This window comes from Typopeltis vanoorti, chromosome 2, assembly GCF_054136105.1.
Source record: "Typopeltis vanoorti isolate ZY-2024b chromosome 2, IOZ_Tvanoo_1.0, whole genome shotgun sequence".
NCBI classification, from domain to species: Eukaryota; Metazoa; Arthropoda; class Arachnida; order Uropygi; family Thelyphonidae; genus Typopeltis; species Typopeltis vanoorti.
Window position 1 is genome coordinate 164,414,307 of NC_143550.1, and position 16,734 is coordinate 164,431,040.

Here is a 16,734-nt window from a genome sequence, read left to right on the forward strand (position 1 = left end):
AAGCCATGGTGTAGATCAATAATAGCAACTAGAAAACATTCAGCCAGCGACAGTCTATGGCTAGAAAGAGCTTGATGATGTGAACAACCAGTGGAGCCTAGTAGACTGGCCATAATTAGGTTAAACATAGTGCAACACAACAGTGGGTTGAAAAGGAACATGTATATCAGAAACAGTATACAAACTTTTTTCCATGGAAGTAGCAGCAACAGAACTGGTGTATGGCAATAACTGCATGATTCAATGAGCTATTATGCCTTGTAATATCATTGCAGGCTGGTGGTGGTGTAATAAGAGATTGTATAAAGTTTTCTTTGACACCAGGAATGACAACTGTCTGCTACAGCCTACTTGAACACTGTTGTCAAAAGAGTTCAAATAGACAAGTATTCAGTATTCAAGTGACAACCAAACTAAATTGCTGATGTTGTGCATACCTTCGTTCATTAGTCTATCCACCTGATAACTTGTTATCATCATCATCATCAGACTTCTCCCTCTCCCCATTCCCATCATTCTATGAAAAACCTTTTCCATATTAATCCGATGAAAACTTTGTCCTAACATATGTGTCTCTATCATGTCTCCTCAAATTGTATTTTTTCAACAATTCTTCATACTTAACATTTCAGAGAGAGAGAGAGAGAGAGAGAGATCAGAAAACATTTTAGTCAAATTCCTGCATATCCTTTCCAATATCTCTTAATCCTTTTGAAAACTAGGTGACCAAATCTGTGTGCAGCAATCCATATGTGGCCCAATCAAGAATTTATACAATGGAAACATAATCTTCTTAATTTTATGTCAGTGTTCTCACAATTTTAGTAAGTTCTGTAAATTTTAGGTATGTATTCACCATCACTCAAAGGTCTATTATTACCTCCATATCCTCCAATATATCCCAAACAAGTGTATATAGTCTACATCCCATCTTTATTTACCAAATTTTAAAACCATACATTTTTCAACATTGACCTGGCAACCAATTCCCATACCAATTCAGTCAGTCTATTCAAGTCCTCTTGTAAAGCCACAACATCTGCTCTACTTCTCATATTTCTCAACTTTGAATCATCTGTAAACAACTGAAAATCCCCATCCAAACTTTCCCCCAAATCATTAACATACAATTTAAATGGCAATAGCACTACAACAGACCACTGAGGCACACCACTACTGACTTTCTTCTTCTGAAATATTGCTTCCCTATACACAACTTGCTGATACTTATCATATAGCCAATCTCCAAACCAAATACTAATCTATTATCTAACCCCATCCAATCCACTTTAACTATCAACTTATCATATGGCAATCTATCAAACATCTTTGTAAAATCTAAGTATACCACTGTGTATGCATCTCTTTTGTCTCATACACCTGTAAACAGATTACTAAAATGTGATATTCCTTTAGAAAACCCATGCTGTCCATCAAAGAGAATGCCACTGCTGTCGACACAATTCTGGATCTTTCTCCTCACTAACCCTCTTGAACTCTTTAACCACAACATCTGCCACACACACACACACACACACAGGTTGGCCTATAATTTGAAGCTTGAGTCATGTCTTGTTGCCTTCCTCCTTAAGAGGTACAGTCTTAACTTCCTTCTACTCCTTTGGAACTTATATTAAACAAGTATATTAAGACAGATTTCAACTCCCTGGTACATTTCCTCAAACCACAAGGTTATATATCATAAAGTCACACAGCTTTATTAACTTCATGTTTACTCAACTCTCCATATACCTTCAGCTCAATGTGCACAGTCAGTCTGTCTCTCCTCCTCCTCCCTTTCCACTGCACTCAAATTCTGCATGATGTCACATTCATAAGGATGAAATACCTTTATGAAGTGTGCACTGAATACCTCAACTATACCCTCCACAATGACTATCCTTTTACCATTTTCACTGATGAATATCATCCTGCAATAGCATAATCATTCTTTCTATTTCTGATAATATATTAAAAGAACTCCCTAAGTATATTTTTTTTTAGCTAAACGCTTCTCATACTGCACTTTTGCTACCCTTACCAAGTGAGTGACCTTCCTTGCTTGTTCTTTTTACTCCTCATGCAACTGATTATTACCACTAATCTCATGCTGCCTCCATAATGCCTTCTGACCTTTGGAGTCAGAGGTTTAAAAATGCTTCTGATATACACTGCTTGGAAAGAAGTCAAGAGACACCATAAAACATCGAAAATATGGTATTCATAGTGTGAGGAACAAACAGTCATAGCACCCTACCTTAACATGTAGGACCTCCTTTCACTGGGATTACTGCAGCAATCCTACAGGGTATACTTTCTACAAGTGTATGATAGCGATCAATGGAAATTTTGGACCATTCTTCCTGTAGGCATGTAATAAGGTCCTGGACAGTTGTGAGGAGGATGTCCTTTTACTTCACTCGATGCTCCGGTTCATCCGACAGATGTTCAATAGGATTGAGATTAGGGCTCTGTGGAGGCCAGTCAAGTGTGGTGACATTCATGTCCACAAATCAGGCAATTACAACAGCCTTACGTCTTGCTGTAAGAGACAATGGTCAGTTCCATAGAAACACCACAAAGTAGGAAGCATTACATTGTTCAGAATGTTCATACATGTCTTGGAGTTCAATGTTCATAGCACCAAAAACAGAAATATGTGGCCAAACCAAGAAAAACAGGCCTATGCCATCACACTGCCACTTCCGAATTTCATAGTTGGGGTTACGCACTCTGGTAAGAGACGTTCACCAGGCATCCGCCACATTCACACCCGTCCATCTGCATGGTAGAGGGAGCAGCATGATTTGAACTCCGTAACACAACTTTCCAAACGTCTATGTCGCACTGTACACGTTCTTTGCCCCACTGAAGATAACGCTGCATGTTAGTTCGGGTAATGTGGGGCTTGTGTATTGCATTCCTACCATGGAAACCCATGTTGTGTACCTTGGTTCTGAATGTTTTTGTGCAGATTCATATTCCATCAATGCCTGGAACTCCACATTCAATGTGTCGGCCGACGAATGCCGGTTTTTACATACTATCCTTCGTAGCATCACCGATGCTACGAAGGATAGTATGTAAAAACTCATCACACTTACAGAATGTGAGATGAGTCGTCCACTTCTCAGTTGACTCCCTGTGCTTCAATCTCAGTATGATATCACTGATTGTTGAACCTGGGATGGCCCAATTTGTCAATAATTTGCTGAACAGATAGGCCTGCAACATGGCATCCTATTACAATGCCTCTTTCAAACTCTGTTAATGGCATGATGCATCTTATTCATGAGAGTGTCCGTTAACTTCTTTCTGAGCAGTGTATAGTTCTTGAATAGCACCCGAATAGCACTGATCTCCTTTCTATCAAACTCCTCATTCCATGTTATAGCTGCAAACTGTTTCCTGAGCTTCTGCTAATCTCCAGCTTTGTAGTTCCACATATATCCTTTCCTCACAGAAGTCCTCAGCTAGCCACCACCAAGGTAATCATTTCATGGTCACTCTCACCAACTGGAAAGAGATTTGACACTTCATTTATAACTACCTAATACTGCCTAAGGTAGTTGTTCAACTTGAAAAATTCATTTACTTCTGGATGATATCTCATCATTCCAATCTATATTACTGTAATGATCACCCTTTTCTTATTTGCTTAGTTAACTTGCTTATACATTTTACCATCACTCTCCTCCACATTAACAGATCTCGTATAGAAACATCTAACTAAAAATTTCATTCTATCCATCTCTGCCCTATATCATACGGCCTGTAAACCACTGACACTATTTTCTCCTTGCTCTGCCTTGCATGTGTACAACTCCTTTTCTATCATCAACAGCACTCAAGAAGAACATTACACTTTTCCATCTTTATTTCTCTCAGGATGTCATACTCATCCAACCATATCTCACTTATTTCAACAATTTTCTTCCATTTATTTCTGATACCTCTGGCATTCACATACAAACATACTAGTTCATTTCGATCTATAACAAGTTTCCATGATACCACTTCTCAGATATGACTCCTCTATGCCTTCCCCCAGAGGTCTCTCTCAATTCCCAAATGAGAATCCTCTCTAGATCCAAATACTCCACCACATTCCAGGCCATTACATTCCTTTCTTGTCTTTTCACACATTAACTTGTTGGCCTGGTTAGCCGAGTGGATAGCATATCCACTCTCTAGCCAAAAGGCTACAGGTTCGAATCCTGCCATGGGCTATGGATGTTTGTGATTGTCTGTGGAAATACCAGTGGTGGTTGGCGGTAGATGGCGTTGGTGTACTTGCAGTCAGTTGATGATTGAATGGTGGAGATGGAGTTGAAGAACAGGTGCCCTCTCTCGATGAGTCCTTGGACTCCCTAGAGGTGTCAAATAATAATGATAATAATAACTTCATCTTCCAGCATCGAACTTTCTCATGCTGTGTCCTCCTGTCCACCCTGACTCCCTCTATTTCCATGTCTGTCTTGAACTCCCACATCTCTTTCATTCTCCTCACTTATCCATTTATAAGCACTCCTTTAATCCCTCCTACCTTATATTACTAGCTCGGATCCATTCTCTGCAGTCATTACCATCCCATCCAGCAACACTCTCTCTGGATAACTCACAAAAATATTCAAATGCAGTCCATTCATTGCTCAAACTCATCCCACTTTTCACACACATTTCTGCTAATAGATCATTCATGATCTTTGCTCTCAGCCTCAACTCGTCACTGTCAGCAACAGTTTCGGTTACTCAGTAACTGAATCTCAATCCAACTAAGCATCTACAGGTTAAGGCAGAATGAACTGTTCATGGCAAGGATTTGCTATAGTCTGAGGCAAATGTAGAATGCAATCAAATCTGAACATGCCAGCATCCCTGTGAAATACTTTACTACCACATGACACCCAACTCTAACTTGTTGAGGCTGTTATGAGCACTAAAGAGAACACTACTTTTATTAGTAAGTATACCACTTATAAACAAAACAAAGGTGGGTCTAATAAACTGGGCATCCAATGTGCATCCATTCGTTCGGTTTAAGACCTTGCATATTCATTTAAAACTCACAACTTAGTATCATATATTTATTAACTAAAGACTAATTTGAATTTGAAGTAGGTTTAAAAACAATCCTTTGTTTTTAAACCTACAAAGTGCATGATATCTGATCTGGCCCAGATCAGCTATCACGCACTGTGTAGGGTAATGTCAGACAAAGCTTTGACAAGAATTACCCATCTACTGGCCATCAATGATAAGGGAGAATAGAGATTAAATGAAGACCTATAAATGTATCTTATTAAAATAAATGTTTAACAAATGTTTTTCAATTCTAAATTCAGATTACATTAATAATACTGCAAGACATGAAGCATTTAGATAATTCAACAAACTTGTCTTATGGTTTTTTTCTTTCTTTTTTTTTTTTAAATACTTAACTGTACTCACTTCATAGGACAAAGCTAGAGTTGATTTTTCATGTTTCAGTTGTTCGATCTGTGATCTGAACTGAAGCATAGTATGCACCATTTCTTCCATTCTAACAACAAATAAATACAAATAGAATAAAAAATAAAATTGTAATAAATTAATTTATATCTGCAACAATTCACTTGTGTTATATTAAGAATATCTACAATAATACAGATATATTCACACTAGTCTAATACCCTTATTAATGTCTAGAGTAAGCCTCGACTTTCAATATGTTCACTTAGTTTGTATTATAAGTTACAATGCAACCTAATTGATACTACTCATAAATCAACTATGTGATGGCTTTGAAAGGATGTGTCAAGAGCTACGTTCATTAAAATAAGCATTTAGAGTCAATTTGGGCAAAAGAAAGCATCCTGATAAGAATCAAATGAATTATTTTAAAATTATTAGCAGAAATATGTTCATAAAAGATTTCCTACAAAGTTAAAGAAATCAAAAAAATACTGTTTTAATTTGATAAGAAATCTTGAAAGCTTGAAACTAAAATGAAACTGAATGCTTCAATTTGAGCAGGAGAGCTGAATATAGCCTATAAGAAATGGTAACTTTTAGATAAGCTCGTAATGATACCAAGGCATAAGAGGTTCCTCAGTATTATTTCCTAGTGGGAAGAAGGTTTTACAGTTTACATCTTCACATCAGTTGGAAGCCAGCCTATGAGCAAAAATGCTGTGTGCTTTTCTGTTTCTGGCATTCTGCAAAATAAGACTTCAAAATGGAGAAAGAATCTGGCCCAGATCAGATATCATGCACTGTGTAGGGTAATGTCAGACAAAGCTTTGACAAGAATTACCCATCTACTGGCCATCAATGATAAGGGAGAATAAAGATTATATGAAGACCTATAAATGTATCTTATTAAAATAAATGTTTAACAAACAGGAGTACAAGATGTAGAACTTTTATAATGAGCTCTGTTATTCAGGGTTATTCAGGCACCTTGTGAAAATCTAAGCATATTGTCAGGGAAGGACCTCAACTCCCACAAGTCTCCAACCAAGAGGTTGTTAGTTTGAATGCTACAATGGGTATGGATGTTTGTAAAAGTCTGCTATGGACAAGTTTGTATAGCTTCTTGAGTTTATAAGACTTTATAAAAACTAGTCGAAGCATTTTAAAGAAAGTCTTAAAGAGACAATATCAGGATAGGATCTTAGGGGAGGAGGGGGAGAACCAATGTGACAAAACTAGAAGAGTTAACATGTACTAACAAAAGACAAGGCATCCATTAGTTATCATTGCTGTCCAATGCCCACTAATGATTTAGGCACATGCCTGCAAACAGTGGACAATGAAAACTGGTCATTACTCATGCAATCATATCTGATAGTAACACCCTCTGTACTTCACCAGACTTCGTGCTGCAACTCCTAATTTTTCCAAGAAATAAAGCTCACATTAAAAGTAAAAGATTTCCTTCAATGAAGGAAGTGCAAGATGCTGTAAGGGATGCCACCTGAGATTTCAAAATTAAAAAAAAATTCCAAAACTGTTTATGATTCTCATTCTTGACCAGTGTTTTTTTTTTAAAAAAAAGGTGGGAAGGAGAACAGTTAAAACAGAATGAGTTAAATAATTATAATTAAAAATTAAGTAAAAATTTTGCTATATATAAATGGTGCTATAGAAAGCAAGATTTATTCAAAAACAATAAAGTAGAATAGCCTCTCAGAACTTGGAAATATATGTAGTACTGTTTGATCACAGATCAAGAACCACGGCTGGCACAATGCTAAGAGTCAATTCATGTTGAAGGGAAGAAAGGAATAAGGCAATGTACGAATTTGTCACCAACACGCGAAATCAAGTGCTTTAATTCATAAAATTTTCCAACTGTTGTACAAGCAAAATAGTTACCACTAATTACCACTATTTGAATTTTCATGAAAGAAAAGCTAATTTTCTGACGTATAATAATAAACACTCATCCCAAGAAACACACTGATTACTCTATTATTGGAATGTATTTGCCTTCTGCCATGTACAGAAGTGCCGAGGGGTCTTGCATCTGTGGTCAGACAGTAATTTGTTTATTGCTTTACAGATTCTGATGAAGTAGAAAGAAAATCTAATTTTTTGTGAAGGCGTGCATGGTCTGTCAAACTTAATTTACTTTGTTAACACATTTACTTTGGAAAATGTGTTAACAAGGTTATGACATTACCTTCATCTTTGCAAACAGTGAAACTGGTTATTCAGCTACTGCATTTACATAATATGCATGAAATTACACAGAAACACAGCTACATGAAGTGTAAGAATCTTGCATGAGATAAGGTGTATGAGCTTCTGTCCCCACCATCCCAACTTACAATCATGATAACTTTCACAGAAATATCGAACATAATGTGGAGATCTAGAGCCACTTCCATATTTGAGGGTACAGCAATAAAGCAGTTTTGCAGACTGGCTGCTAGATAACATGCAAGACTGAACCTAGTAATGATGCTAATGATCAGTTGGCATATTATTATTGCATGAGAGCCTGAAGACTCATCGGTGGAGATCCAAACTAGCCACATAATCTGTCATACCTCTTCTTGTAACAGTAAAGTGCTAACAATTGTTTCTGGGCAACCCATTCCATTCATTCACAACTCTCCAAGCAAAAAATCTAGTCTGCATGCCCCTACTAACCACACTTTTACTCAACTTCCAGAGATACCTCTTGTTCTGCTCCCTCTAGCCAAGTGCTAAAACATTTCCCCTGAATCAATCCTATAAAACAATTTAAGTAACTTAAATGTTTCTATCATTATTCCCTCTTTTTCTCCTATCAACCTGCAAAACAGTTTCATGTCATATCATGCAGCCATTTTCTGTATCCAACTCAGCTGTGCTGTCACTCAATTATAAAAAGTTAGTAAATTACTAAGGCATGACCAACCCTTCACAAAGCCATGTTGTCCCCTCATAGAGTATCATATCACTCATTAAAGTTAATCTTCCATAGTCATTCTTCCTCTTACTTGCCACATAATGAAAGAAATCTTTGGGATTTCCTTTGGCCTGCTCAGTTAGGTTCCTCTCATAATCTGATTTTGCCTTCCTTACCATACTGGTCACATTTCTTGCTTGATCCTTGTTAGAATCTGTTCATGAGTTCGCTAATCACTTTCTTCTTATGTACCCTCCACAGCAATTTCTTTTTCTGTAACTCATGCTTAATGATTTTACTCATCCATCTAACTCCTACCTGATTAACCCTCCATACCTTAGGTATACAATTTAATACAGCTTCCTCTAGATGTCCTTTAACTATCTCCAATGTACTATTAACATCATTCCCTTGCAGGGTTTTATGCCACGGCACAGCCTCAAGCTTCCTCCTATGCTTATCATAATCACCTGCCTTGTACTTCCACATATACCCTTCTTCACAGAATATTTCTCTTTTACATTCTCCCAAGTCAAGACCACATGGTCACTTTCCCCAGTTGGAGGCAACATAACCACCTTGGTTATGGACAGCTCTTCTGATTGTATGACCAAGTCCAATGCTCTTTCACTCTGAGTCCCCCTCCATCACATGCTGCCTCAAGTAACTATCTCTCAGTAGATGTATAAATTCCATTTCCTTCATGTCATATGATCTCTTTTCTTTCCAATCTATATATCCATAGTTGAAATCTTCCATAATAATCACTCAATGCACTCATTGTACTAATTTACTGATACATGTCTTCCCAATCATTCCTGAATGATTGAAACTGCAGCATCTCTTTAGGCCCACAACCACCTTTACTTCCCACATTGACCATCCTATTCAATATTTTTGCTTGCAAGATAAGGTTCCACACTTTTGGTCATTCTCACACTCACTCACCCACCTCATGAGTGCCTTCACACACATTCACCTGCATCCACACTAATTGTTTAAGTTTTCCTGAATTTGCACTTTAATTTGCATCCAGATTGGCATTATACAAATCCTTTTAATTACATTATAGGCCCCAGGAGAAGATGGAATTATGGTAACTTCTTAAAACTGGGAGGAAGCCCTGTCATCAAACAGCTGGCTAAACTCTTTAATAAATGCCTAAAACAGAGAAAAATACCAAAAAATTGAACAATTCACTTCTAATATTAATTTTTAAAAAGGGTAATAAGGAAGAAATTAAAAACTACAGACCTATAAGCCTACTCCCCACCATATATAAAGTTTTCACAAAAATTATAAATAATAGAATAAAATCTAAACTAGAGGGAATGCAATCCTGTGAACAAGTTGGATTTAGAAAGAATTACAATACTTTGGACCATATTCACACATTAAGATGGCTCATTGAAAAATCAATTTAATACAATAAACCCTTATGTCTGGCCTATATAGACTATGAAAAAGCATTTGATTCAGTTAAAACATCTGCAACACTAAAAGCACTTGAAACCCAGGGAACTGAGAAACCATATATTAAAACACTAAAACATATTTACAATAATGCAACTTCTGTAATTAAATTATATAAAAACAGTGAAAAGTTCCCAATACAAAAAGGCATCCGGCAAGGGGACACCATATCTCCCAAATTATTTACACTGCACTAGAGGAAGTCTTTAGAAGCCTTTATTGGGAAACAAAAGGAATAAACATAAATGGAGAAAGGCTGCATCATCTGAAATTTGCTGATGATATTGTCCTGATAGCAGATAATCTTGAAGATCTGGAAGAAGGGCTAAATCAGCTAAATGAAGCCTCCAGAGAAACTGGATTAAAAATAAATAGAGAAAAAACAAAAATAATGATGAATAAATAAATAAACCATAGAACTATCAAAGTTGAAAACCATGAAATAAAACAAGTTACTTCATATGTATATTTGGGCCAATTGTTATCCTTTGAGGAGTGCCAAAGAAAAGAGATTGAATGAAGAATTCACCTTGGATGGATGGCTTATGGGATAATGAGAGACATATTCAGAAGTGACATCTCTATGAGTCTAAAAAGGAAAGCTTTTGACCAGTGCATACTTCCTGTCCTAACATATGATGGAGAAACATAGACTTTAACAGAAGCCCTAAACAAAAAGCTCGCATGGAAAGCAGTATACTAAAAATAACAATAAGAGATAGGAAGACAAATATCTGGATAAGATCTCAAACAAGTGTTATGGATATTATAAAATACATTAAACAGGCTAAGTGGAAATGGGCTGGCCATATTGCCAGATACAGTGATGGGAGATGGACTAGAAAAACAACAGAGTGAAGACCAATAGATGGAGCAAGACAAAGAGGAAGACCAAGAAAAAGGTGGAGAGATGAACTGGAACAAATTGCAGGAGTGAGATGGATGGGAGAGGCAGAAAACCGAGTGATCTGGAAAATCATGAGGGAGACCTTCATCCAGCAGTGGACAGAACCAGAAGGTTGAAGAAGAAGAAGACATTCCTTCTGCACAACCTACATATTGATTTGCAGGTTGTGCAGAAGCATATCAATGCCCTCCTCCTCAATTTGCCTCCATCATAGCATGGCTGGAGACTTACAATCTTCATCTTCTCTCTTTTGATTTTTGCTTTGTTCAACAACTCCTTCACATCCTCCCTCATAGAATACTTCTCACCTCTCAGATCGTTAGTGCCAACCAAGATAATTAATTCTTTTTGCCTTATCTTTCTGCATCTAGGTAGCATGACTAATATTAGTAACCTTTGTGCCAAGAAACATGATTTTGTTATACTTTTGTTAAGTACTCCACTGATCATAGTCTCCATACATACATACTTTTCTCCTTACCTTGTTTTTCTTGTTTGTTCACATGATTTTTACCTTGGGCACACTGCTGTTGCCACTTCTGCAACTTTTTAATTTCACGCTGTGTCCTATGAAGGATAAAACACAGACACACTATTTCCTTATCTAGGTCTATTTCATCCTCCTGTATTAATACTGCTGCATGTTCAATATAACATTTTCTATTTTCAATACTGTCTATTCTACTCTACTAACATTTGTTTCATTATTGCCACCTAACTAGCACTCACTGTCGAAACTCTTAATACACAATATAATCCCATTGCAGTCTAGATAATGCCAGATTGTGCCTGAAAGAAAGTTGTGTGGTGGTGGTGATAGTATATGAGGAGCACTGTCACGGTACAACATGGAGACTTGATTCTCTGTGTATGGGCGGCAGCATGCTAAGGGTCTATCTCCTCCCAATGCTTGTTCACCTGCAGTTTTTCTGTTCACCTCTTAAACACCATCATGCCAATAAATTCAAATAGATACAGCATCACTATGATAAAAATATAAAAAAAATCCTCTTCAAAAAATCCAAAAAAAAATTAATAACTCAAAAAACCTTACAAAAAAAAATTTCTCCCACATTCACTTCACCAACATTTGTGACATAAATACCAAATCTGATGTGTGCCATTACCTAAAGACAGCAAAATATCCAATTTCCTGTTTTTTTACCAAATCACAAAAATTACTCAAAAATTATATTCTGTATGATTGCTTCCATCACAAGGGTGGTGTTTATGCTCTTTTTTGTGATTTGATCTGAGTCCATGCCAGATGATGCCTAATCTTGATTTTTCTTAACTTCTGTGGCTTATGATTTCTTTGCCTTATTATACATCATACATCTGCTACCTCTACTGTTTCCCCAAATTCTGAAAAATGATTCTGACCTTATGAACCTTGAAGCTTCATTTCCAGCAATCCAGTTCTCTAATGACGAAATTATCCGCCTTGTGACTTCAATGTCCACAACTGCAAACAGCTCCCTTTTGCCAATTCCCCTGATCAAGTTGGAAAGGATGATGAGCTGTTTGCTATAACCTCAGGCAAAGTTGTTCATCCACCAATCAGAATACCCAATAATCCTCTCCACTCAACCAAAACTACTGATCTTTAAATTAGTTCTCATTCCAATAACAATATTGAAGTGACCTCTCTCCTCTAGAGATGAAATATATAAGTTTCATGTCCAGTGAAATGCCATCCCGTCAGCTATTTACAACCTTGTATCCTTTGGTGCTACAACAATGACAAATAGAAAGATCTCAGATATCTCCTTTTGATGGTCAAACTGCTTCCTCTCTCCAGATCCTGATACTTGCTGGGACCATGTAACAGAAATTATCCATGTTGAAATATTTGAACAGCACAATGTAGTCTATAAATTTCCCTGCCCAAAAGACTGTGACATCACCTACACAGGTTCCACCATCAGGTCTTTATGGGCAAGACTACAAGAACACTTCCGTGACTGTAACATCCCTATTCCAGAACATTTAAACACTAAAAAACGCAACATCAAAAAGAAAAATCATATACAAAGCACAGGAAAAACGGAAATAGCTGTTCACGCCCTTGAACAAAAACACACCCCGCAGATAGACAAGGCCATCATAATAGACAGACAAGACAATGAAACAATGCTCAGAATATCGGAAACAATAGCTATAAAGTGTGATGCGAACTCTATCAACGTACACAGGCCCTACATAATCTCCGAGGTTTGGAAGCTTCACAACATAAAATTGAGGTCACAACCCCGACCAATAGGAGACAACACAAACACCCCTAAAGCAGAAGCACCCACCCGACCTGACATAGCTTCCACTTTCCCAACGTGTTCAGATGACGACCACGAATAGTCGAAATGGTCCACACCCCGTCAACCACCTTTCCCCTTCCCCCTCCCTATTTTAAAAAACTAACCCTTTCACTTTTTCCCCACCCTATATAAAAGTATATGTTTCTATATATTACGAAAAAAACCCGGGTTTTTCTAACTTATTCTACCAAACTGCCTACCCCCCCCCACACACACACTCTGCAGTTTTCGACATCGCAGACAGAGGAAAAGCCACAACACCCAGAAAAAGGTATGTGCAATTTTCTATTCCTTAGGCTACATATACTTTTTAGTACATCTACACTCATAATGCCCTAAGAATCCATGAGTAAATAGCCAATGACATTTAAACAGGGGTACTCCTAAACTGAAGCAGGCAAAATAGCTGTAATTATAATAGTAAAAATAATGTAAAAATTTCTAAATTATTTAATCTCCTTTCAGAACCCTAATAACGAATGCACAAGACAGCAGATTTGTTGTAACATCCTGTATCAAAGAAGTGTGATGTAATGAAATCAGAGATTTATTTATTTATATATATATTGTAACATCAGATGAGATTAAGAAATGAAAACATAACAATTGGGCAGATATAAGCTAAAGCAGGATTATGAATGAAAAGTTGTAAAATGCTTGAAAGTTCATCATCATCAAATTCCTGCCACGTACCCTCAAGGGGGTGTACAGGATATAATAGTACTACATGAAAAATTTACATCATTACTAACTGCCTATCTACAATTTTCCTCCAAATCAGTCTGTTACTTGTCAAGACTCCAACATTATCAGATCTTATATTTCTATCGTCTAAGGCACCTTGTACTGTATCAATCCACCTATATCTTGGTCTTCCTCTGGGTCGTTTTCCTGCCAACTTGGCAGAGAACACTTGTTTTGCTAATCTTTCTTCGCCCATTCTGTTTAAGTGACCATACCACCTGAGATTAGCTCTGCTAACGCATTCCTGGATGTTGACAATTGTCAAGTTCTTTCCTAATATTCTCGTTTTTAATATGATATTGCCATTGATGCCATCTGTTCACGCCTATAATCTTTCTCAGGACTCTCATATCTGCGGTCTCTGGTCAAGTGTTTTACTTCTGACCCAGCTCTCAGATCCATAAGTTAAAACTGGTTTGAACACTGTCTTGTATACAGCTAATTTAGTGTTCCGACTAATTTCTCTTCTATTCCACATGAATTTATTCAATTGACTTCCTACCATACCAGCTTTGTTGATTCTGTTGTCTATTTCCATATTTAATTTATCATCTCCACTAAAAAATCACTGAAAAATAAACTTTCAAGTGCCTAAGTAGCTGAAATGTTTTACTTGTTCCACAGGTTCTCCATTCACAACACAGTTGACATTTTCAATGATTCTGCCTATTTTCATTGTCGTTCTCTTTTTATTGTGACCTCCGTATCTATTACAACAGTTATTCAATTTAGTCAGAGAATCTTGCAGACATGTAGCTGATTTATTTAGAAGTATAACATCGTCTGCATAAAGCAAAGAGCTGACATTAACATCTACAATTTTGATATCATGTTTAATACCACTTTCCTTCATAATGTGATCCATATAGATGATTAATAACAGAGAGGATAATGTGCATCCTTGTCTCACACCAGAATTAACATTAAACCATCTTCCTGTATTTTCTTCAATTCTAACTGCTGACTTACAACTCAAATAAAGACTAAGTATTGCTTGATATAATGCCCCATTGACACCATATAACTATAGCGTATTGAATAGCTTCTCTCTTGGCACCTTGTCATATGCCTTTTCCAAATCGACAAAACTTAAATACAGATCTTTGTTATATTTCCATGATTTCTCCACTATTTGTCGTAATGTGAAGATCTGATCCTGACAGCCTCTATTTGGCCTGAATCTAGCTTGTTCTTCACCAAGCTTTTCTTCCACAATTCTTCTCAACCATTTCTCAAATATAATTGCATATATCTTACCAGGAACGCTCAATAGGGATATACTTCTGTAATTCTCACATTCAGTTTTATTTCACTTTTTATATATAGGTACTATGAGAGCTCTACTCCAATCATTGGGAATTCATCCCTCTGTCCAGGCATTCTGAACTATGCAGTGCAGCCACTGTAAGACTTTTATACCACCATACTTCAGCATTTCTGGTCTAATATCATCAACTCCAGCTGCCTTTCCACATTTCAGATTTTTGATGGCTTTTTCTACTTCAAGTATGGATATGTATTCCTGACTGCATGCCTGGTGTTTTTTATCACTGTGCTGTCATCACTGCTTGTTTCATTTAGCAATTTTTCAAAGTAATTATTCCATACTTCAAGGATATCTTTTTCTCCTGTTTTCATTGCACCTTTATTATCTCTAACTCCTTTTACAGCACTTTTTCCTCCATTTCTAAGCTTCTTCAACAACCTCCAGAATATTTTGCCACATTCTTGATATTTATTTTCTATGTTCTTGCCAAAGTCCTCCCATGACTTTTGTTTAGCTAGTTTTACACACTCTTTAGCTTTCTTACATTTGTCTCTGTATTCTCTAAGAGCACACGCTAACTTATTTGCCAGGAACTTTTGATATGATTTCTTCTTTTCCTTCACTGCCTCTTTAATTTCCTGTGTTCACCATGAAGTTCTAATTTTTCTATCCTTGCAGACAACTTCACCACATGCCTCTCTAGCTGAATCAATCAGGGTTTTCTTCAAGGCTTGCCACTGAATCTCCAAGGTTTGGTTCCTGTTCTCAAACTCTTTCATTTTTCCTTCAATAATCTTTGTGTGTTTTAGTCTACAGTTCACATCTGAGAGCTGCTCAACTTTTATTCGCTTTAAAACTTTCTTACATGTCATTCTTTTCAATATGAAATTCAATTTTATCCTACTCAAGACTAATTAGTGATCACTTCCAATTTCAAATCCTCTGTCCACTCTGGTGTCCTGTACCAGGGAGAAAACATCACTATCAACAATAACATAGTCAATGAGACTTTTTTTATTCCTTGTCTCTTCTCTCCATGTGAATTTGTGCACATTTTTATGTAGGAACATGGTGTTAGTAATAACCAGTCCATGTCCTGAGCAGAAATCCAACAGATATTTGCCATTATTATTAGCTTTGCTCTTTTCTCCAAATTTTCCCAAAACATTTTTGTATGTCTGAGAATCACTTCCTACTTTGCTATTTAGATCCCCTACAAGGACCAACTTTTCCTTTTTCATCGTGTCAGTTGCTTTCTCTAGAGCCTCAAAAAATTCCCTCCACTTCTACCTTAGTAGAACCTTCTGTGGGACCATAGGCACAAATAAGTCACATTGTCCAGTTCCCCATTCTGATATTTGTCCAAATCACTCTACTTGACACTGCCTGCCATTCAAGAAGATGAGTCTCATATTTTGTGTTGAATATTATGGCTACTCCTTTTTTTCCTTGATTGTCATTGCCTGAATATAACATTTTGTATTTATTGCTCAGAAAGATCTCACCAGTTTTTGTCTTTTTTTATTTCAGTCACCCCTATTATGTCAATCTGGTACTTATCTAATTCCTCCGCTAGCTCCATTTCTTTGCCATTCAGGCTTCTTATGTTCATAGTACCGATCTTTAACTCTGGTGATGTTGAGTTGGT

General features: G+C 36.8%; 1 protein-coding gene across 6 annotated transcripts in view; it reads right to left on the reverse strand.

Annotated features, from left to right (window-relative positions):
- LOC150109601 (uncharacterized) overlaps window positions 1-16,734 on the reverse strand; it is a 426,121-nt gene that overhangs the window by 174,835 nt on the left and 234,552 nt on the right. For all 6 annotated transcript variants that reach the window (XM_090413762.1, XM_090413780.1, XM_090413753.1 and 3 more), the window contains one exon: window positions 5,452-5,542. In XM_090413762.1, coding sequence (XP_090269888.1) covers window positions 5,452-5,542 — 91 coding nt within the window. The remainder of the gene's footprint in view (window positions 1-5,451; window positions 5,543-16,734) is intronic.